The sequence below is a fragment of the Indicator indicator genome, chromosome 5, assembly GCF_027791375.1.
Source record: "Indicator indicator isolate 239-I01 chromosome 5, UM_Iind_1.1, whole genome shotgun sequence".
Classification (NCBI taxonomy): Eukaryota; Metazoa; Chordata; class Aves; order Piciformes; family Indicatoridae; genus Indicator; species Indicator indicator.
In genome coordinates, this window is record NC_072014.1 from 25987322 (window position 1) to 26008723 (window position 21402).

Below are 21402 nucleotides of genomic sequence, written 5' to 3' on the forward strand. Positions count from 1 at the left end.
GTCGCAGATACTGTGACTGCCTTGTATAATCTTAGCTAACAACTAATGAGCAGATGTTGAAGTCTGCGTAGGGCAAAACTCTGAGGTTTCACATGTTGCTGCATGGCAACTATCAGAGCAGGTCCTGACTCTTTCTCAGCTGTAAGTAAATAGGAGGTACAGAGTGTCCTGCAGCTGCAGGAGATGTATGCAGTGAATGAGCATTCGTTCCAGAAGCTTTCTAAAATACTTCTGCCACAGTGTTCTCTTTCAAGGTAAACTGAGGAGTCATAATCTTCTTGCACTTTTAAAGCTGTAGATAGCAGCCTCAAGATTGAGGCTTTTTACCCAAAGCAAAAAGTTGACAAATTTAAAGAATGCTTGAGAGATATGGTTCCGTTACACATCACTTGGCTTTAATGATGCCTTCATCTGTAGTACTCCCAGGTAGAATATGCAATGCAAATTTTTATAATCCATGGTTCCTTCAAGAGAGATTCCAAGTATCAGCTCCATGGCTGCAGAAACCTAGTGCTGGCTGACATCTTAACTTGCGTTAAAGTTGCTGTTGCTGAGTGAACATAGAAGAGGTTCTGGGGTTAATCGTGGTTCATCTTACACCTGTTAAAACAAAACTGTGCTTCACAGATTTCTTCCTTTTGACTCGTGTGGGTTTTTCATAGCTGGAGAGCTCTCCCTGTCAATAGATGTCACTGTGCTGCAAGGATTGTGGTGATTTAAAGAGGATTTAGCTGGTAACAAACAGGAGGCAGGGAAAGTATCACTGTACTTTCTCATTCCTCAGGTTCTGCCACTTTCACCGAGATAGCTAAAGATTTTGATGAGAATAAGGAAAACAAAACTCCAGAAGGCTCCCAAGGAGAGGTTGATTGGCTGCAGCAGTACGATATGGAAAGAGAGAGGGAAGAACAAGAACTTCAACAGGCACTGGCTCAAAGCCTTCAAGAGCAAGTAAGAAATAAAGTTTGCTTTCTTGAGTTACCTTCCCCAGCACTGGAAATCTAATGGCTGAAAGAAAAGCTTGTATTCAGACAGTAACTGCAAAGGGATTCTGCAGCTTTTTTTGGAAAAAAAGATGCGGGTTTCTTCCAGTGACACAGCCCTGGATACATCTGGTATATAATGTATGTGCTTTGGAAACCATGTATCACATCACAGACCTGCAGATTTCTCAAAGCTGAGGATAAGATGAACTAAACTCTTACAATCTGTCACTGAAAACCAAACCCACCTTTAGCTTCCCTGGCAGTTGTTTCTGGCAGCATGTGGTGTCAAGACTCAAAGTGAAACAGACAAGTGTCAAAGCAAAGACTAAGAATGGCCATGCCAGGTCAGGCTAAAGATGTGTCAATCCCAGTGCCTTGTTTCTGGTACTAGGAAGCAGAGGATGCTTCGTGAAGAATATAGAAGCTGAGCATTTGTGTGATCCTTCCCTGTTAGTAAATTTGGAAAAGGAACCTAAATAATTTAGTCTAAAACAAGTCCTTTAAATTAGACTTGGAAAGAATTGGGATCTTGGGTTGTGTGCTAGCCATCTGTATTCCACTTGAATTTCAAGACCTGTAACTCGTTTCCACAAATTTGACTGAGCCATTGAGAATGAAGCAAATGCTTAGCCAGGTCTTTCTTTAAATAGGTGTCCTTGTCTGCTCTCTAGCCATCATGGTGTTCCTTATGAGATCTGATGTTTCCATGGCTCTTGGATTTTTCTCTCCCATTACTTGTTACGAGGTTCTGGTTTTTATGTTCCATGCCAGATGCAGCTTTGATTCAGCGATGCCGAGTAGTTTAACAAAGATTCCCAAATGCTTTAGAAATAGTGAGATAAAAGGCCTCATGCTAATAGTGTAAAACTGCCCTTTGAGTTTTGGCCTGCTACAGTTCTGAAGCAAAAATCTGGTATTCTAATGATTCAGGCATGGAAATGCAGTAGCTGTGATTATCTTGATTTGAAATAAGTAGTTAGTGCACCTGAACACAGAACCCTGAAAGCATTCCAACCCTGAATGAAGAAGCCAGCTCATTAAATATTATTGACTGGCTTGCTGTATCTCTGAGCTTTCCAGAGTGGTGGAAGGAACAGGGGCACAATATTGTACAAATATTAGAAGGGTTTGTTGACTTGAGGTTTTTAATACTTGGTGGTTTAGTGGTGTCTTTATTTGCATCCTGCCTTTATGAGTTTCATGTGTGACATCAAACCATAGGCTTGACTGTCAACTGGCTGAAAAATAATTAAATCTGTCAGGATTTAACTCTGTCCTCAGCTGGCTTTGAGCAGAAGACTAAATTTTATTAAAGTGTGAGGAGGTTTCTGTGTAAGTGACAGCTTTCCTTAGCAGAAGGTTGCAAATTCATTCAGATGTTTTTCACATTAATGATCCAGAGAAAGCATTCAGTGTTACTAGAGACTTGCTCTGCTGCATGCCAAACTTCAGGAGCTTTGATGAACCTTAATGAAAGTTTGTCTCAGGTTCTGTTGCATGGGAACATTGGACTCTCTCTGGTTGCAAACATTCCTTCACAGAGAACCTTTAATTTACAATGTCAGGTTTGTTGTAGAAACCAGAGCAGCACGGGTTCGTTGGAAAAAGAGCACCTGAAGAATTTTAAAGAGTGAAGTGTCTCAATGAGCTAAGTTTTGCTCTCTTCCCATTAGGAGGCACGAGAACAAAAAGAGGATGATGACCTTAAACGAGCCACGGAATTAAGTCTACAAGGTGAAGCTTATTTAACTTCTTCCAGGATGTTGCTTTTGAGGGGAAAATAGATCTGTATGTAGGAGCACAGCTCCAGGGTGTCTATAAGACAGATGGTATTTCATGGGCTTTTGGTGTGTGCTTTTTTCATGCTTGGATTTGCTCAGGTCAGCTTTTTTGTTTTTTTTCCCCTGTGATTGTGAAAGCAGATGCCAGGAAAAAATTAATCAAAATGCAAGAGACTGCAATAATATTTTATTAATTAGATATGGATGTATGTAATATATAATGTTAAATACATATATTATGTATTTAATATATAATATTAGTCTAGAGAGAGCAAAATGGACTTGGAAATTTTGCAGTTTTTACAAGAAAAAGCCAACATGCCAATGAATGGCTCTAGTTGAAGCATAAAAGTTATTTCTTACTTGCATTGGTATTTTAGTGCTGATTAACGAATGCTCTGGCCTTGCCCAGCAAAATGAATAAGTGCTACATTTATCTGATACAGAATGGGAGGGAGACACACCTCACTGCAAGGTATAACTGCTGGGGGTGAAAAAAGAAACACGAAATACACTATCTGTCTTCTCTAAACCCAGACAGTGTGGGGAGCCTCAGGCACTGTTTAACATTTATGTGAGGCTGGCGTGTGAGTGAGTTCATACAATCTGGCAGCACAAAGCATAACTGAGAGAAAATTCCTGCTCCAGGGAGGGAAGGGTAATGAAATGTCATGTTAAGATACTCGTAGTTGCTCAGGCACCTTTAAAGGCCCTTGGTTATTACTGAATGAAGCTGTGTCTGCTTCTGAAGTCAACTGAGTTGAATGCTGTTTAAGCATCCCTCAGCCTGAGTCCTGTCCCCTGATGAGCTCTGGCAGACTGAGCGCCCCGTCTTTTTCAGGCTCGCCTTGATTTGTGTCCAGGAAGACCACAAGGGTAGAAATCCTTCCTCCTGATTTGCAGTCACTCTGACTTAAACATGAGCGTTGTTTTGTGCTTCTCAACTTAGTACCGTCTCGTTTGGAAGGCATCAGCCAGCAGTTGCTCAAGGGGATGCTAACAGCATATTATAGCTGGCAGTAATTGTATTGGGAAGGTTCCCAGTGGTACTGCAATCAAAGAACCACTAGTTGTCTAGGCACTGTTGGTGAAGTGACATTTAGCAATACCCATGGCAAGCGCTGCATGCTGAGACCCACCTAAGTGGCTGCATTTCTTGGCTGTAGTCTCATTTGCAACAGCCTGAGTCAGTGTGGAAACCAGCAGTAAAATATTCTCAGTTAAAGGAATTCATCTATAAACTTCCTGAGAAGATTATTCTTATCCAGCTCCTGATGATTTAACAGGGCAAGCTGTGCGAGAATCTCTTTGGCAAAGCATCTCCATCATAACTGCCGTGATAATCTCCAAAACAAAGGGGGAAAAAAAGATATGTACATATATATATCTATATCTATATCTATATATCTCCTGAGCAGTGTCCTGTTAATCTCCACTTCTCATCCACCCAGGACTGCACAGCTTTAATTTAGCTGATGGAAGCATAGTTACTTCTGCTAATGAGTACTGTACAAAGTCTTAAATTAGTTGGGTAGCTGCAGAATCCCAGGAAGTTTGGAACAGCCTGTACAGGGAGCAGTGGTGCCTTCCGGCTCTTTGCAGAAAGCTGCCTGCATTTTGCTCAGCCAAGCAAACTGGAAGTTCCTGCAGTGAGCAGCCTTCTTGCCATTGAAAACAATGAAAAGATGCCTGCTGCCAGCAGTAGCATTCTGATGCCAGTTTTAATTGAAAAATGTGCTTTGTTAATGCAACCTGTAGTTAAAACTCTAATTTGTAGCTTCTCATCGCAGAAACTTGCAGTTCACTGACCAGACTTGGCTGCACTTCTTTTCATGGCAATGCTGGCTGCAGACCCCTGGTGCTCTGCAGCAAATTGGGTGTTTAAATGCTGTTTTGTCACCCAGCTGTCATTGCCATAGTGCCCTTTAGTAAAAGTATGAGAGAGGTGATGCTAGAATTAACTCCATAGGCAATCTGGGTAAGGGGGAGAGAGGTTTTGTTTGGAAATTCCAATACCACCTGTTTTCCTTGAAAAGGAAGCTTGGAACGTTAGCATCTTACTGTGCTTGTTTGTGTGGGTAGATAGATCTCAACCTGTTGTGAATATCTGTGCGTGCCATGACTTCTCATGCAGTGTTGTCATTTCCATGCTATCTAGAGTTTAACAGCTCTCTCCTGGACAGCATTGGTTCTGATGAAGATTCTGGGAATGAGGATGTTCTTGACATGGAGTATTCCGAAGCTGAAGCAGAAGAGCTGAAAAGAAATGCTGAGGTGTGATCTATGATTTCAAAAGCCGAATGAGAAACAGACCCTTTCTTTTAGTGTTGGAGGTAGTTTTACAGAGAAGGTGTGAAGTCCAGGAAGGTCTTTTGTGTTCAAAAGTGAAAAGATAGGCTCTTAATAGAGATTTTCTGTTCTATTGTGTTATTTTAATTAAAAAAAAAAAAAAAACAAAACAGCTGCAGAGGCCCTCTGAGTTTCTCTGAGATGTGGATAATGATGAAAAGGAAACAGCAATTTCATACCAGAAATGTTCCAGTGCACGTAAAGAAATTTTTACTTACAGACTTCCCCAGTTTCCTTACCCTTAAACACCACACGTTACATTTTAAGAGTATAGTTGATGAGTTGTATCAGTAATGTTTCCTGGTCAGAGAGGATTAAAAAATACTTGTCAAAAACCAGTTACCACTGTTTATAGTTTTATTGGCAGTGAACAGCTGGAGTATGTTTCCTGCATGCAATGAGGACATTGTCTGCTGACATTATGGGTGCAGGACAAGAGAATCTGGGCTACATATTCAGTATTAGCTGTTAAATCTGTGTACCATTACTAAGAGTGTTTCTTTGATATTTCAGAAATAAGCACGGTGTTCCCATTTTGGTTTTTGTGTTTATTTGGTGGATTAACTCTGACATCAGTAGAAGTTGCTCAGGAAATGGTTGTTTAGAAAACTGCACAGTGTAGAGCTCGTGTCAGCATCTATTCTGAGGTCAGAGTGGCTCTTTTGTGTGTTCGTTGGCTTGCTGAAAGATGAAGTTAAGATGGGAGACTTTTTCCTATTTCTGGAAGGACTCCTTGTTTGGTCTTGAACCTGGGTGATCCCTAATTGGATTGCAGCTCTGAATACAGTAGCCAAAGCTGATAGCTCAGGTATAAATCACCTTGTCCATAAGCTCCATGAGACAAAAGTGAATGCCTAAAAGCTTCAATTGAACTTCGTTTGTTTCAGACAGGAGAGCTCCCTCACTCCTATCGCCTCATCAGCATTGTCAGCCATATTGGAAGCACATCATCTTCAGGTAAAAGATACCCTGTCTTGTTCTTCATCTCTTACCTCTCTTTAAAACATCTGTAGTACTGAATTACCATAGCCAGATCATTTGCAATTAAGAATTCGGGCAAGACTCAAAGCAAAGTCTTCTGTTGTGGCTTGCTGGTGGAAGAGCAAGTGGAAGATGTCACGGTGCCTCTGTGACATGTGGACAATATAATGCTTATGGGTTGTGTGGAACTGCTTGTGCTTGTTACTGGCTCATTCACCAACAAGTTACCAGGAATCACCAGGTTGCTGGGCTGGGGTGTCTGGCTAAGCAGCTTACTGGTTGAACTGCAGCATGGAAAGAGAGGTGCATTCTCTGTTTTTAAGGTCATTATATCAGTGATGTCTATGATATCAAGAAGCAGTCCTGGTTCACCTACAATGACCTCGAAGTGTCTAGAACTCTGGAGTCCACCGTTCAGTGTGACAGAGACCGAAGCGGTTATATCTTCTTCTACATGCACAAGTAGGTGTCTTGGGGAGTTTTGGTGCTTGTAATTACTTGCTGTTTGTGAGGAAGTGGGCTTCTCTTCTTCCTCTAACAACCCTCTCTGCTGAGTGGAAAAGTATCTCTGTGTTATTTGTCAGAAGAAATTGTAGCAGGAATGACAAACATTCAACTGCTCTGAATTCAGAGATACAGAATTGTGTGTCATTAATACACAGGGATCTCAGCCATTCATTTCTTATACCAGGAATCCCAATGGAGCTTGTTTTTTTCCCTGAAATGTAGTGTTTGTAAATGTCTTTATGCCTGCTCCTTGCAGTTGTGTTGTTGCAGCCTTGGCAGGCAAGATGAGGTTTGTGGGTAGCAGTGATACCTTCTCAGGCACACAGAACTGAAATTTTGTGCTTCAGTTTGTCCTTCTTCCATCTTTACTGGTTGCCCTAATAAAGGATATTCCTTTATCTACAGACTGTCTTGTGTTGCTTCTGATCCTTTTACCATCCAGGACTTACTGTAACTGTTGTTACTGTTCTCTGAGGCTTACCACTAACCTTATTCATTGTAATAAATGAAAAAAAAAAAGTGCTGGGGGATTCAAGGAGCCTTGCTTAGAGATGCCAGATAAGACACTTTTCTCTGGCACTGTTCATGATACTTGAGTTTGCAAATTCACTCTGGTTTCTGATTTCCCTCGGGGCCGTCTTGTGTAGCCGTTTGTTGTCGTACAGAAGTCTCACTGTTGGGTTTTTTTTTCCCTCCATCCTAGGGATATCTTCGATGAGTTACTAGAAACAGAAAAAAATGCACAGCCACTTAGCATGGAAGTAGGAAGATCGGTTCGTCAGCCTCTGTGAAGAGTAAAACACCTTGTTCCTCCTGAGGAGCAAGGAAGATTCTGAACTTGTGCCAGACACGCAGGAGTAACAAACAGCTCAGGGCCAAAACAAGAGACAAAAGGTAGAGAGATACAGGACGCTCGGTTTGTTGAACCATCTGTGCGAGTCCTGGGCCTGAACCACACGTTTAAAGTTTGGCATCCCAGAGCGATCCTCCTGTGGTGAAGTTTTATTGTTCCTCAAACAATTTTGTCAGCATGGCGCCTTAAAGAGTTGAATCAAGCCACAAGACTACAGCTGCTCATAAACTGATTTCAAGCAAACAAACAAGAAGTGCAAAAAGAGACTCGACTTTAAAAGCCCATTCACCTGTGAGACGTGAGTGGCGAAGATTTACATATCACTTGGCTTGTTGGGTTGGTTTCGGGTTTGGGTTTGGTTTGGTTTGGTTTTTTTTTTTTTTTCCTCCAAGAGCAATTTAAGCAATAGATTCTGTAATCCTGGCATGTGTTGTGTTAGTAATATGCTCTGGAAACCCAGATCACCGAGTTACGCTCTTGCTGGTCAACTTGCTCACAGGCCTCGTTTTGACACTCTTGGGTTTGTAAGCGCTCCACTGTTTCCCTGTGGTCCCAGGAAACAAGCTGTCAGTGCTGTGGAATGTATTGCATACCTGGTGGCAGCTCTCTCGGTTTTACTGAACCATTCACTGTCATCCTTCTCTAGATGTGAGATTATATCTGTGATTTCTTTTGTTTTACAAGTTCTGTTATTTGATGGCATTTTCTTCATGAGGTGGTTGTGTGAGTACCGTTGGGAGAGAAGTCTCTCGTGGGCTGTGCAGTATTTCACACTGAAATTGTGTTGCTCAGGGCTGCTTCGATATGTCTCTGGGGGGCAGGAGAATACCTGGAGCAGACCAAGAGCAGTGTCAGGTGATGAGCAACAGCTACTTTTCATCTTCTGGAAGGGAAAGAGCATTCTAGCATTACCCTTTCTGCACAGGCCTGGGTCATCACAAAACGGGAACCGTGGGAAAAGGGTCTGCAGGGTAGTGCTTAGCAGTTGAATTGCTCTTTGATTGAACCATGGTCTTGCCTTGGTCTTCTCACATCCCAGGGTGAGAAGGTTTTTACTGCAGCTTTGCCTCTGTTCTTTCTGAGGAGTGCAAAGCCCTCAACTGTGAAACTAGACCAGGTGGAAAGCTTTGAGCAAGCCCACGTCGAGCATTAGCAGGACACAGTTAGGAGGAAGTGTTGCTTTTTATTGGATTTGGAGGCATGATGCTCCTTTAATCACGTGTTTCAGCAGGGGGTAGAAGCCCAGTTGCTCTGTTTTTTGAGCTCCTTCACACTGACTTAGCAGGGGCATGTGTTTCCTTTTGTTGGCATTTACTCATTTCAGAGAAGTTGCTGTTAAGCACAGTAGTTGCTCTTGTTTTAGCCTCTATTCTGATTTTTGCAGCTTAAGTTTTAGAGGCAAAAGACTTCTTTTTAATTTAAAAAAATATATATTTTTTTGCTGTCCAGATAGTTTTTGGGGTTTTTTTAAACTATTGTTAAGATTTCTCAGGAATAAATCAGCTGAAGCAAAGCAGACAAAAACACCAATTTTAGGAGAACAACAGGCACCTCCTTCCATACTAGAGGTTATTGTAGTGGGCTGGCAGTGGAGTGCTACCTCAGTTGCCTCTTCTAACCTCTGCACAGCAGTGAGTGACAGCCAGCAGTGGCCCTCCCCAAGCTGAATACGTGGTGAAAAGACTGACTGACCTTCCAGTCCCGGTGTCAGGCGAGACAGGTGCACCTGGTCAAGGTGACATCTTCTGGTTTCCAAGCTAGGAGCAAACGTTTGGTTGTAAACATGACAGAGCCTTTGTCTTGTAAGATGCAGCCCGAGTGGTTGTGTGTGTTAATTTATTACAAAGCATTTTACTTTTCTATTGTTGATGCTAATTTTGGTAGAATTCTGGGTGATGGGAAGAGGCAATGACGCAGGAGCTGTCTTTTGAACCGATTGCCCCTGCAAATGTGATGAAGGGACTGCTTTGTCCAGAGGGCAAACCTGTTTTCCCCAAGCACATCCCATGCCAGTGCTGTAAATAGCCAGTATTCCTGTAGTATCAGAACTCGGCTCTGCTTGTTTGGGTGGCAAAGTTGTTTTTGCAAGATGCTGCACTCCAGTTAATTTATGAATTAGAGCAAACATTGCCTTGACTTTTCAATGCAGTAATATTTGTTTAAAACCAGTTTCTTTTTGAATCAAGCTGCAAAAGCTGACGCTCGAAGCCAGCATTCCTTGTTCTATGAAAAGTTCTAGCTTGTTACTCTAGCCAGTATGAATTTGAAGACATCTATTAATTAATTTAAGCTTGTTTAGCATATGGCAGCTCAGTTGCACTTCCACCCTGGCAGGAGAGTTTTTGGAGCCCCTGCCCTGCAGAAGCCAACTTTCTCCCTGTCTGGGAGCAATGAGGAGGGGGGAGGAAGATGAATGTGTACTTCTTAAGTGCTCTGCTGCCCACCACCTGTAATGTTCCCAGAACTCACTCTGTCACGGCAGCAAGGTCATCTCTTCAAGGAGGATATGCATCCTGGGGTGTAGGTAGGTGGAGAAATTCAGTTGTGGTCCCTGAACGCATGCAAGCTCTTTCTCAGATGTACAGAACCATAGTTAAACATGTACCTGCTCCTGAATCAGCCTCATTTAGCCCAAGTGTGATTCAGCATATAACTCAAGGAACTCCCATCTTGCTGTTCTGCTTGCCCCTTCATTGTTTGATGGTGATAATTTGGTCTTGATTTACTCCCCTACTCCAAGAGGTATGAAATTGTTCATGTTGGTGAACTGGAACTTGTGTGTGCAGGTACCTGGGGAGCCCTGGACAAGTGGGGCTGCACAAAGAGCCTTCGCAAAGTGAGGATGAGTTTCCCAGCTGCTGCAGCAGCCTGGCACTGATGCCGGGAGTGGAGCAGGACAAGGAGTGGGGCTCTCAAACACCTGTGGCCCCAGCATCACCCTCCACCCCCTGGTGCAGCACCCCTGCTTGGTGCAGCACAGATAACCATCACCTGTGTATCTTCCTTCTCGTCCCACATCCTGAGGAAGGACTGATGGCCAGCCCAGCACTTCCTGTGGTGGGTCAGCACCCCAGCATGGGGCACATGGGGATCGCTGTGCTTTGGTGGGAGCAAGGGCACTGAGAATAACTCACCTGCTTTGTTTTCTTTCTCCTGAAGCTCATTGTCCCTGTAATCGCCCTCCAAAGAGAGACAAAGGGACGTGGGATCCCTGGCAGCTGCTGTCCTTTAGTTCTGCTGTTGGACTCCAGCCCTGCCTGCTGCAGGGTGACCACTGCTGGTTTCTGCCTGCAGCCCACCTTCCTGGTTCTTTACACTGTTGATATGGAGCAGCGCTTTTCTCTGTGTTCTAGCAGACCTGTTCCTATATTCTTTACAGTTTTTGCTCTTGGGTTCCCCCCGACCCTTTTTAAATGATGTGTAGATAGATTTTTGTGAAATTAAAACCTCTTTATGGACCCTCTCTTGGTTTGAGATCTTATTTCCATGCTGTCTGTTGCATGCCGCAGGTGCTGGGCGCTGCACCTCTGCCCTGTGTTTGCCATTGAGACTTTGACCAGCTGTCTGGGACCATCCTGTGAGTTCATGAGTCACCAGGTGAGGAACATCTCAGCACATGCCCCACCACCCTGCCCATCTCTGTGTCCTCAAGAAACCCAAGCAGGAGGGAGATGCCCTTCTCCCCTCCCAGGGCAAGGACAAGTGATCCCTGGTGTCTGTCTCCAGCAGGTGATGTCCCCACACACATACCATCCTCTCAGCCTGTGGCTTTGTCACTTTTACCTTTGGTACTGCACCTATTTACTGAGGGTGTGGTGCCAGGTGTACACCAGACCTTTAGCCCCAAGCTGCTGCTGCTGCTGCTGGAATGGGATGTGGAAGCCCTGGCTCCCCAGGGGTGCCTGGGGGGTGGCCAGCTTGTGCCTTGCCCTGAGCACCGTGGGGGCTGAAGGATGTGGAGAAGGAGGGGAGGGTCCTTCCCTGTGGGGTCAAGATCCCTGTTCCCCTGCATACCATCTATTTGCTAAATAAACTGCAAGCCCAAGGGTCTCCAAATATATTTTATTTAATAAAAACAGCACACTAGAGTTGTCCCTTGGCACAGGCTCCTGCCCTAGAAGAGTCCTTTCTCCTTCTTGAGGTTCTGTTGTTTCCACAAGGGCAGGCTGCTGAAGGCAGAGCGGCTCATGCCAAAGACATCCTGAAAGTCCCGGTCGGAGAGGTGGTACTGGGGGAGGAGAGAGGAGGTTGAGCTAAAGCTGGGGGGCTTCCTCTTGTTCCCCCTCACTAGCACCCCTGGCCTCATCTCACCTCCTTCCTGCTGGGATCCACACCCCGAGGCAGGTCTTCAGCTGAGGTATTCACCAGTACATCCAGGGGGAATGTCTCCAGTTTGTCAGGGATGAGGGTGGTGGTAGCAGTGAAAACCTCTTGCTTGGATGTGAATGCCTGGATGAGGAAGGATGAGGGTTTGACCCGTGGATGGAATTACTAGGCTAGCTCCAGGTGTCCCCTCACTGGAGGATATGTCACCTGACAGGGGGATACACAGGCTTTCTGGGTCCCCTCCCACTCCATCCACTCCCTATGCCACTTACTGAGGTGAGCTGCCCAAGGCTGTTTTCATCCCCTAGTTCAGCTTTCAGTGCCTCATAGGATATCTTGTCCTGGGAACGGGACAAAAGCATTCAGCTCCTGGGCATGGGCAAGCATCCAGCAAACTGCTGCCCACACCCTAGAGATGCTGATTTGGAACAGATCTGCATCTGGTACCATTGGTGAAGGACCTCCCTGGTCTTTCCAGCCCCCTCCATAACTCACATCCCATTTGAGAGGGTCCCAGGCCAGAAACCAGCCAGTGAAGGTGGGGGGCTCATAGCCTTGCTTCACCACGATGATGGGGGTGTCCAGGTCGCGCCCACTGGGGTGGCTCCGCAAGTACTCCTGCACCATCACTGCTGCTGCCTCCTTCTCCGCCTCGTTGGCATGTTTCCCAGTCCAAAAGAAAACCTGCAACGAGGTCACTGTGTCCACCACCAGGGTGAGATGAGGGACTCTGGAGCCATGCTTAACCCATAGCTGGGGGCATGTAGGATCTGTCTACAGGGAAGGACACCAGGTTTCCATCCTTAGCCATCCCTGGAGCAGGGGGGGCTGGAAAAAATACAACGTGGGGCCAGAGATACGGGAGTTTCCAGCCTCCTATGCCACTACCTCTGGCTGCTGCAGGTCCTTCACCCACCCTTTGGGGACATCAGCTTGTGAGATTAAAGATAGGTTTCTGTCCCATGCCCTCTGGGCTCACCTGGTCCCAGGTGTCTAGCAGGTAAACTTCATCCTCCTCCAGGTCATCCTGGGTGAAGTCTATAATCTCCGTGGCCATGAAGGTACCTGTCTTGTTTGAGCACTCAAAGAGTCGAGGGGACACAGAGGAGTTCTCCTCCTGAAGCCTGGTAGGGAGCAATGTGTGCTGGGAATGGGGCTCACCCTCTCTGATGGCCCATGTTACCCAGAAGGGTGGGTAGGGCAAGGGACCTCTGGTCACAGGGCTGGTACCTCTTGCTGTTGGCATAATGGGACTTGCCCCCCAGGGCCAGCCAGAACTCGGGTGGCTCCTGTCCTTCTGCAACCACTGGCTTCTCCATCTTGGAGATGATGTCAGCCACTGTCTTGCCCATCTCACGCTCATCCCCACTGCAGCCCTGCCGAGGAAGCACAGTTGCTCTGTCACTGGCCCTGGCTGAGGAGGAGGAGGAGGTCAGGACATTTCTCTTAGGAGTGGCAGCACACACCTTGGTGCCCAGTGGTACCCACCTTCCCATACCAGAGATAGCAGCAGCTGGGGGTCTTGAGCACAAAGACATCATTGGAGTTGAGGGAGGAGGCACGAACAGGCACTTCAAAGGCCTTTGTGTTGTACTCATTGGTGCCATGTACTTGGAAGAGGCGGGTGGAGGCCATGGGCTCCTCCCCACCTGCCCGAGAGGTACCTCCCTGTAGAAATGGGAACAGGAGGTCATCACCAGCACTGCAGGTTCACCCACCTGCTGCCCTTTACCCCTTGGCAGCCCTGCACTCACTGCATACACCACCATCTTGCCCTTGAAGATGGCCATCAGGTGGGCTGGCTCCTTGCCCATGGTGACGCGGACCTGCACGGGCTCGTTGTTGTACTTCTGGTCCAGGATGACAGCTTGGTAGGCAGAGGCAGCCAGCTCGTCTGCGCTGGCATGGCGGCCCTGGGCAGCACAGAGGGAAGCTCAGCACCCACCATCATCCCCTTCTCCCTCCTGGGAACAGGGAGCCCTCATGCTGTTCTCATGGAATCATACACAGGGGCAGAGCACCCCTAGTCCTGGAAGGTGACCCTGTCCTCCACCCACAGTCAGGGGCCTGGGGGGGGTCTCACCTGCCAGATGTAAATGATACGGTTCACCTTGGGCCCCACAGAATAAGTGTAGAGCACCAGGTAGCAGTCCCCACCGTAGAAATGGCCCAGCCACTTCTTCTCCACAGCCACCAGCTCCCCGTTCTCCACACGCCAGACCTAGTGGGACAGGAAAGTGCTGCTGCCAGGGCTGGAACATCCCCCTGCACTACAGCCTCTGGACCCCACTTCATCCCCTGATACAGCCCAGAGGGTGCCCCAAGAGGGCCTTACATTCCACACTGGCCACCCTACCTCCACCTTCCCAGATCCGTCATCCACCATCTTCTGCTGGGCAGCCATCTGGGGCTTGGCATGCAGCGTGGTGGCGTCAAACTTCACCTGCTCCACCTTGGCTGTGGGAGGAGTAGAGGGCTGAGTCACATCCCACTGTCCATGGGGGTCCTCACAGCCCTCCATCCCAACTCAGGGAGTCCTGCAGAGGTGGAAGGGGGGCACTCACCCACTTTGCCCATAGTGTGGGTCTTGCCTAACCCGCTGGTCTGGTTAGGAACAGTCCATTTTTGGAAGAGCTGCCTGAAGACGCTCGACTCAGATCCATCGTTCTCCATCTCCACGCTGATGCTGTCTGGGTAGTTCTTGGCTTTGATGAAGGCCTGAAGAGATTCGGAGCCAGTGTGTGCATAAGGTGTCTGGCACTCCAGGCAGCAGCCAACCTATCCTATAACCAACCCCTAACTCAGCACCCACCAGTGCCCTGTTCATCGCCTGCTGCTTCTCCTCCTTGTTGGCATTCTTGCCCTTCCACACGAAGATCCTCAGACCTGCTTGATCAAGGATGTAGCAGTCCTTGGAAGAAGAGACAACAGCAGAAATTAGGGCTTTGGGCACCTTTAAAGCTGATAAGGAAATTAGGCACCCCTAAGCATCCCATGAGTGGCATACCTCATGCAGGAGCATGTCTTGAGTCAGGGGCCGCGTTGCCACCTCCTGTACAATCAGGTTCCCACTAGCATTGGAGACACTGGCAGGAGAAAAAAGAAGAGAAGGGGTTAGAAATGGGGCTGAGAAACCACATTCCCCCATCCCTACCTTGAAGTGCAGGACTGAATGGGGATGACCCAGCCCCTTCCCCACCCTAATCATGGCAGAGGTGGAACCCAGGGACCCTCTTGCCCTGCTATGCAGCTCACTCATGACCATGAGTGAGGAACAAAGGGGTGTCAGATATGATAGGACCACCCAGGGACCTTGCCACCATATCCAAAGATCGTGCTTTCACAAGCAAGTAGCAACCCTATGGCACCGGAGATTCCCTTTTCTCTGTCAGTATCCAAAGGACCTATTCCAGCCACTGTGGTGGCCTTGACTCCTCTTGGTGGCTGTCCATGGGGACAGGAGTTGTGGGACATAGCAGAGATGAGTGCTGGGTCCCTGTGGCACCCTGCAAGATGCTCCCATGGGTGACCCACCCCTGGCAACTCACTGGTAGAGCTTGAGGGCAGAATTCAGCTTCTGGTCCACTTTGTCATCAGGAATGGCTGCCTTGATGTCCCTCTTCTCTCCCAGGATGTGCCTGAGGACCTGCATGAGCCCTGGCGAGGCGTCCTCATCCTCACCGTCCACCACACCCACCTTGGCACGGCCCCCACGCTCCCGGTCACGGATGTCCTTGGCCAGGGTCATTGCCTGCACCCCAGGAGAGAAGGGGTCAGCCGGGAGCAGAGAGGAGATGGCCAGATATCCTCTTCCTCCAACGGGGAACTCTGGAGCCTTACCTTCAGCCTCTCATTTCTGTTGCTCTCAGGGCCATTCCACTGTATAATGAGCTGGCCTAGGTCCAGCAGGAACACATCCCCACGGTTGAAGCTGTTCCAGCTCACCTCCACCTGCATCAGGATGTGATCATGAGGCTGTCAAGCAGGGGTAAACCTGGGTCCGTTTGGCTCCATAGCTCCGTCTGCCCCAGCTCAGTGCTGATACCTCCAGTCTGTATTCCTCCTCCCTACCCTAAGAGGGGCTTTTAAAGGTGAGGTCACTCCTGAGACCAGACAGCATGGCCCAACACCCACTCTGTTCCCTTCTTAAGAGTAGCTGTGTCTGGGGAGGTCTGGCCTTATTCTGACCCCAGCCAGTATCTCTGCATGTTGGTGGCTGGGGACCCTCTGCATCACATAACTCACCTCTATTGCAACCACATTCTTCTTGCCCTTCACGTGCAGCATGCGCTGGACTTTGTAGGTGTTCGTCTCCACATGATTCATGCCTGAGGCCACTCCACCCTTCTTATAGCTGGGAAGGACAGACACAGTGTCAGCCCTGGCTCGCTCCCCTCTCACCCCAGTGAGTCATTTCTAATTGCAGGGAAATGTTTGGATACCCCCATCCACATGGGCGATGGATGGAGTAAGACCAGCTCCAGATATTCCTCCTGCTTTCCCCACCTCACTGGGACAGGACTGTCCCCATCCCCACTGGAGATGTCCCCATGGGAGGCATGCAGAGGACCTCTACCCACCATCACCCACTGTGGGAACAGATCACTGGAGGTGACCAACATACACAAGTCCCTGCTTGAAGTAGGCACGGAAGGTCTCACTCTCATGGCCCTGGACCTCACGGTGCTGCACGGCCACTGTGCCCAGGTAGTCATCCATCTGGGTGGTGTAGATAGCTGATGCCCCTTGCTCATCCTGGCTTGATTCCTTGCCCAGCCAGTAGTGGATGTCATAGCTGAAGCCATTTCCAGTCTTGCGTGTCTGCAGAACAACAATCCCCACTAGAAGACCCCTTGTGTTCCTAGACCACTCTGGCCAGGGTCATCTGTCCATGCACCCCAACCTCTCAGACAGGGCAGAGCCCATGCCCAGTCTCCCACAGGAACCTAGGCTGCCCTACCGACAGCAGGATGTAGCAATCCCCCTCATAGAAGTTGCCATAACTTTTGGTGGGCACTGGCACCATCTCCATTTTCTGCAAAAGGAAGGGAGACATCAGCCCTGGCAGGGACACACACCCCCACCACCCCCTCTAGCCCCCCACCCCCCACTGCCCGTAGACCCAAAAGCTAGGTGGGTTTAACCGTAGGTGCTGCACTGAGACCCAAATCCTCAGGCATTAAGGACACAAAGGTGGGCTCTTCCCTCCCACAACCCACCCAAACTGCTTGGTGACGGGTGCCCAGGCTGTGCCCTCCTCCCCACCTCTATTCGCCATATCTGGATGCCTGGCGTGGTCTTGTTGAGCGTCCTCCTGACTTTGGTGCTGAGCTCCACCATGGTGATGGGTGCTGCAGGCAAGGGGACCTGCCAGGGCATTGGCAACACCCTTGTTAATAGCAGGCAATGTCATTAAGCTCTAGGGCAGAGCCAGCCTGCCATGCCATCTGCTGCCCTGCCTAGTCAGCAGGCAGGCAGGCCATAAACCCTGCGTCCAGTGGTGTGTGGGGTAAAGGAATGCCCTCAGCACCCTGGTGCCAGGGCAGCTGGCACTCAAGCAGAGCTGCTATCCCCCTCAACCTGGATGGCACTGCAGTTAATAGGAGCTGTCATGGCCTTGTGCCATGGCCCACAGTGGGCAGAAGCAGGGTGCCCTCAGTGTCCTGCCCTGTGCCCAGGCATAGGGCAGTGCTATACAGGACATCCCCAGTACAGTAGCCACAGCTGGGTGACATCTCTGCGCAGTGGCCTGTTCCTCCCCAGCACCAGCAGGAATTGGCCTTGCTCAAGCCTGGTTCCAGTACAGCCTGGCATGACATGGCACAGCATGGCATGGCCACTGCTGGTGGCCTTATAGACATATGCATGCACACACACGTGTGTAAGTGCATTCTGTCCACTTTACAGACTCAGCCCTCCAAACCTCCAATCCCAACCCCACCTCTGGATACAAGCTCCCAGGGCGGGCATAGCCCAGCCCCACAGAGGTGCTGAGTGTGCCAAGGTTCAGCCTTAGACCTCTCAGTCTCTGCTCCTCCTCCCCCTGTAAATCCCACCTGGTTCCACTGCACTGCCCTGAAAGCACTTGCATCCTGTCCTTCAGATCCCCCAGTGCAGCCCTCAGGTGGGACACAAGTGGGTCCCCAGGCCCCATCCTCAAGCCACACTGGTGCCAGGAATGGTAGTGGCTGTGGGATGTGCTGCCCTGCCCATGCCCACTCTCCAGCCCCTCATTCCAGTCCCTTACCTTCCCTGCAGAGCTGGGCACAGGTGAGTGTACCTAGGCAAAGTGCTCAGGTGCCACTGCCCAGGAGACCTTTGTCCTATCATGTCCCAGCCTATGCTCACCATATAAGGACAGGAACAGCCCAGAGTCAAGGTCCCCACAGTCCTCCAAGGCTTCCTGACACTTAAAGAGCCCCGTTACTCACAGGATGATTACCTCCCTACATGTGCTATGGCAGCAAAGGGCAATGCCAGGCAACCTGCCCAAGGGCTTGCTGTGCCCAGGGTGTGGCCTGCTGCCCTTCCCAGGCCTGCTCCCTTCTTGGCCTTTGGCACTGAGCCCACGGTGAGGGGGGTTTTGATGCCAATCCTGCAACAAAAGGCTCCCCAAACTGATAGCAGGACAAATGCTGAGCCAAGACAGAGAGGTGTCAGCCACAAACATGGAGATGCCCTGATGCCATAGGAAGGGGTTATTCCTTTACTCTCCCAGTCGTATGGCATTGGGATTTTTGGTGACACCACCTTACAGCCACCAGCAATGCAGCAGCATCTTCCCAGGGCCTCTCCCTCCTTCCCACTCCACATGCCCTCATGTCCTGCTCCCTACCTGTCACACCACTTGACTGCCCATGGGAACGTTCCCAAAGTGTGCCATCTCCTAGTTGGAAGGCTGTATTCCTTCCCATCCTTGGGGATTGAAATGAGGTGCAGGAATGGGGCATGAGGCAGGGCATAGGGCGGTGGTACAGCTAAGCCCTATGCCCTGCTCCCTGAGCCCAAACCCCAGCCCCAAGGGGTGGTACCTGATGATGCCCTTGGCACTGGCAGGGAGGTGAAGGGACTAGAGTCCTGCCTAGTGACTCACGGCCCCAAAGAGGTGGTTTTGGGAGACAGACAGGGGTCAAGTGGGGAGAGGGGGGATTCACAGCAGCGGACAGGCCCTTGGGCACCTCGTCCTGCCCTTATCTCCTCCCCAGCCCTTCAGGGTTGCCACAGTCTTATCTCAGCCACTCTGCTGAGCCAGCAGCCCTGGCCATGAGCACCACAGCATCCCACACACCGGCTGTCACCCTGGCACCAGGCCTGTGCTGCAGCGAGCCCCAAATCCTCCCTTCCCCCCCACAGTGATGGTAATGGGCTGAACCGGGCCGGGGGGTGCCAGCCACGAGCAATGGGGTGCCCTGATGCTACGAGCATGGGCTCTGCTGCTGCCTTCCACTCCCCTAGCCTTAAAACTCTCCTGTCACCCAGCCCCCATGCTCTGCACCCCACACGTGCCCCCTGCAGGACCCTTACCTGTGTGCTGAGCCCTTGCGTGGGGCTCAGGTTCAGGTTGGGTGTGACACCTGGGCAGCTGCTCTCCACTCAGTGCGTTCCGGGGCAGAGCCTGTCAGTATGGCACAGGAGTGGGGGGGCCCTATGCCTGCCAGAGGGCTCACCCCCTCTCCGGGCCCCCCAGCCTGTCACGAAGGGCCATTAATGAACTCAGTAATTAGTGCAGCCATCAGGGAGGACAGAGACTTCGTTAACGAGGGGAGGCACGGAGCCAATGAGGACACAGAGGGGGTTAGTTAAGAGGCATCTCCCCCAAAGCATCCCACTGCCTGCATGTTGGCACAAGTCTGCCCTCAGTGACCCCCAGTCTATGCAGGGTGGGTCTGCCACCTTATTTGGAGGAAGCTGAGGAACGCAGCACTTCTAACACTCTCCTCCAAGCTCTAAAGCTTGAGGGGCATAGCTCATACAGTAAATTCACACACACCCCCACCACCCCCCCACCCCGGCCCTTGTTAAGGGGCAGGATACCTGTCCTTGTGGCCTCAAGGTCCTTTTTCCAGGAAGAAGGGTTAGGATGGGGGTGTCAGGGCAGCTTTAGGGGTCTGCCCCAGAGCATAAAGGCACCGTCCTGGCAATAAGCAACGGGTGACACCCCCTAACACTTCAGCCCAAGGGTGCTCCGTCAGCACAGACTTGTAGCATCCCCCCTCCCCAAGGAGATTTTAGGGGATCGTGGGGGCTCTCTGCTCTCACACTGTGCATACCCACTCTTGACACGCAGGTGGCACATGCCCACACACAGACTCCCCTTTCCAAGATGGTTTGACAGCTTTAATCACATGAAGGCACTTGGATCTGGTCCCCCAGCCCACCCCAGCCTCTGGCCCCCCCAGACCCCTCCCCAGGGTGCTGCCCAGTGCAGGGGCTGTGCCCCTCAAATGCTGCAGCACCCACAGCTGCTTGCCGGGCAGCAGGCTTCGCTGGTGCCATTTCGACTTGTCTAATATAAAGTGCTGAGTTAATCCTCCTGGAGGGGCAGGAAAGGCAGAGGGCCAGGGGTGCCACAGCATCCCTCATCCCATCCCCCCACGAGGAGGCAGAGCATGGAGGCTGCAGTGTGGGCAGGCAGGGGGTCCCCCAGGCCTACCCTCCAGCAACCAGTGTTGGCAAAAAGGCAGTGCTGGTAGGAGCTGGCCAGGCAGCACCGAAGAGCTAAAACCCTTCACCCTCTGCCTCCAAATACTGCTCCCCCTCCCTGGCACAGCGATAAAAAGGCGTCTATGACTTTTTGGGAAACCGTTGCTTTTCCCCCTAAAAAGATATGAGACATTGCCCATATCACAATGCTAAAAAAGGCCTGGCTGAGATCAGCATCCCCCCCCAAAACCATCCCTGAGAGCCCCCAGCCCCTCAAGGCTGGGAGACACCCTGGCACAAGCCCAACCCCACAGGGGTCAGTGTAACCCCAGGCTGCAGGGAGAGGGAGCCCACAGTACCCTCCTCCAACCATATGCCCCGGCTGGAGCAAGGCTTGGGTGGGGGCACACTAAGGCTGGTATGGGGGTCCCCTCACCTCTAGGATTTGCAGCCTTTGGTGAAGCTGCAAATGGATGGGGAAGGAGTGTGTGGCCCCTCCATGAGGGCCTGGGACTGGAGTGGCTCCGACTTACAGCATAAGAAGTGGGGAGGCCACCAGAACACCCCCATAGAAACAAACTGAGGTTGGAAAGGGTGAGTTAAGAACCCCTCAGGCACACCCTTTGAAAGAATGGTGGGGCATGGAGACGTGGTGTCCCAAGGCACATGGGTGGCATTTGTGGCCAGATACACAGGTCTGAGACCAGGCTGCTACCTAACATACAGCCCCTGGGCAGGGGGCAGCAGAAGGCACAAGGAGAGGGTGGGGACAGGTCTCCCCCAAGGTGGTCAGCTGCACCAAAGGCAGAATTAATGGTAGAGTGATGGCTCCATGCGCCAAGGCCAGTAAGACCCCTGCATTTTTTGGGGGTGGTGAGGGGTTAACCCTTCTTGTGTCCCCCTGCAGATAGGGACTGAGGGCTGCCAGCCCTCCCCAGCAGGTAGAACCTGGGTGGGGGGTCCAGTTCCCCCTCAA

General features: G+C 50.1%; 2 protein-coding genes across 2 annotated transcripts in view; one reads left to right on the forward strand and one right to left on the reverse strand.

The window, feature by feature from the left end:
- The window catches only part of USP37 (ubiquitin specific peptidase 37), a 31674-nt gene extending 24279 nt beyond the window's left edge, over window positions 1-7395 (forward strand). The window contains exons 18-23 of the mRNA XM_054381196.1: window positions 785-951; window positions 2660-2720; window positions 4926-5041; window positions 6004-6073; window positions 6421-6559; window positions 7308-7395. Of these exons, the coding sequence (XP_054237171.1) occupies window positions 785-951; window positions 2660-2720; window positions 4926-5041; window positions 6004-6073; window positions 6421-6559; window positions 7308-7395 (641 nt within the window). The remainder of the gene's footprint in view (window positions 1-784; window positions 952-2659; window positions 2721-4925; window positions 5042-6003; window positions 6074-6420; window positions 6560-7307) is intronic.
- Window positions 7396-11571: 4176 nt separating this feature from the next.
- Window positions 11572-17138, reverse strand: VIL1 (villin 1). The gene is made up of 19 exons (XM_054381496.1): window positions 17049-17138; window positions 16744-16818; window positions 16408-16604; window positions 16029-16137; window positions 15624-15734; window positions 15332-15534; window positions 14791-14869; window positions 14596-14694; window positions 14348-14501; window positions 14140-14240; window positions 13867-14004; window positions 13538-13696; window positions 13272-13451; window positions 13014-13159; window positions 12763-12907; window positions 12279-12467; window positions 12056-12124; window positions 11769-11906; window positions 11572-11685 (listed from the first exon to the last, which is right to left on the reverse strand). Exons 1-19 carry the CDS (start codon window positions 17121-17123, stop codon window positions 11572-11574), a joined length of 2481 nt encoding a protein of 826 aa, XP_054237471.1. The 5' UTR covers window positions 17124-17138.
- Between the last annotated feature and the right edge of the window lie 4264 nt (window positions 17139-21402).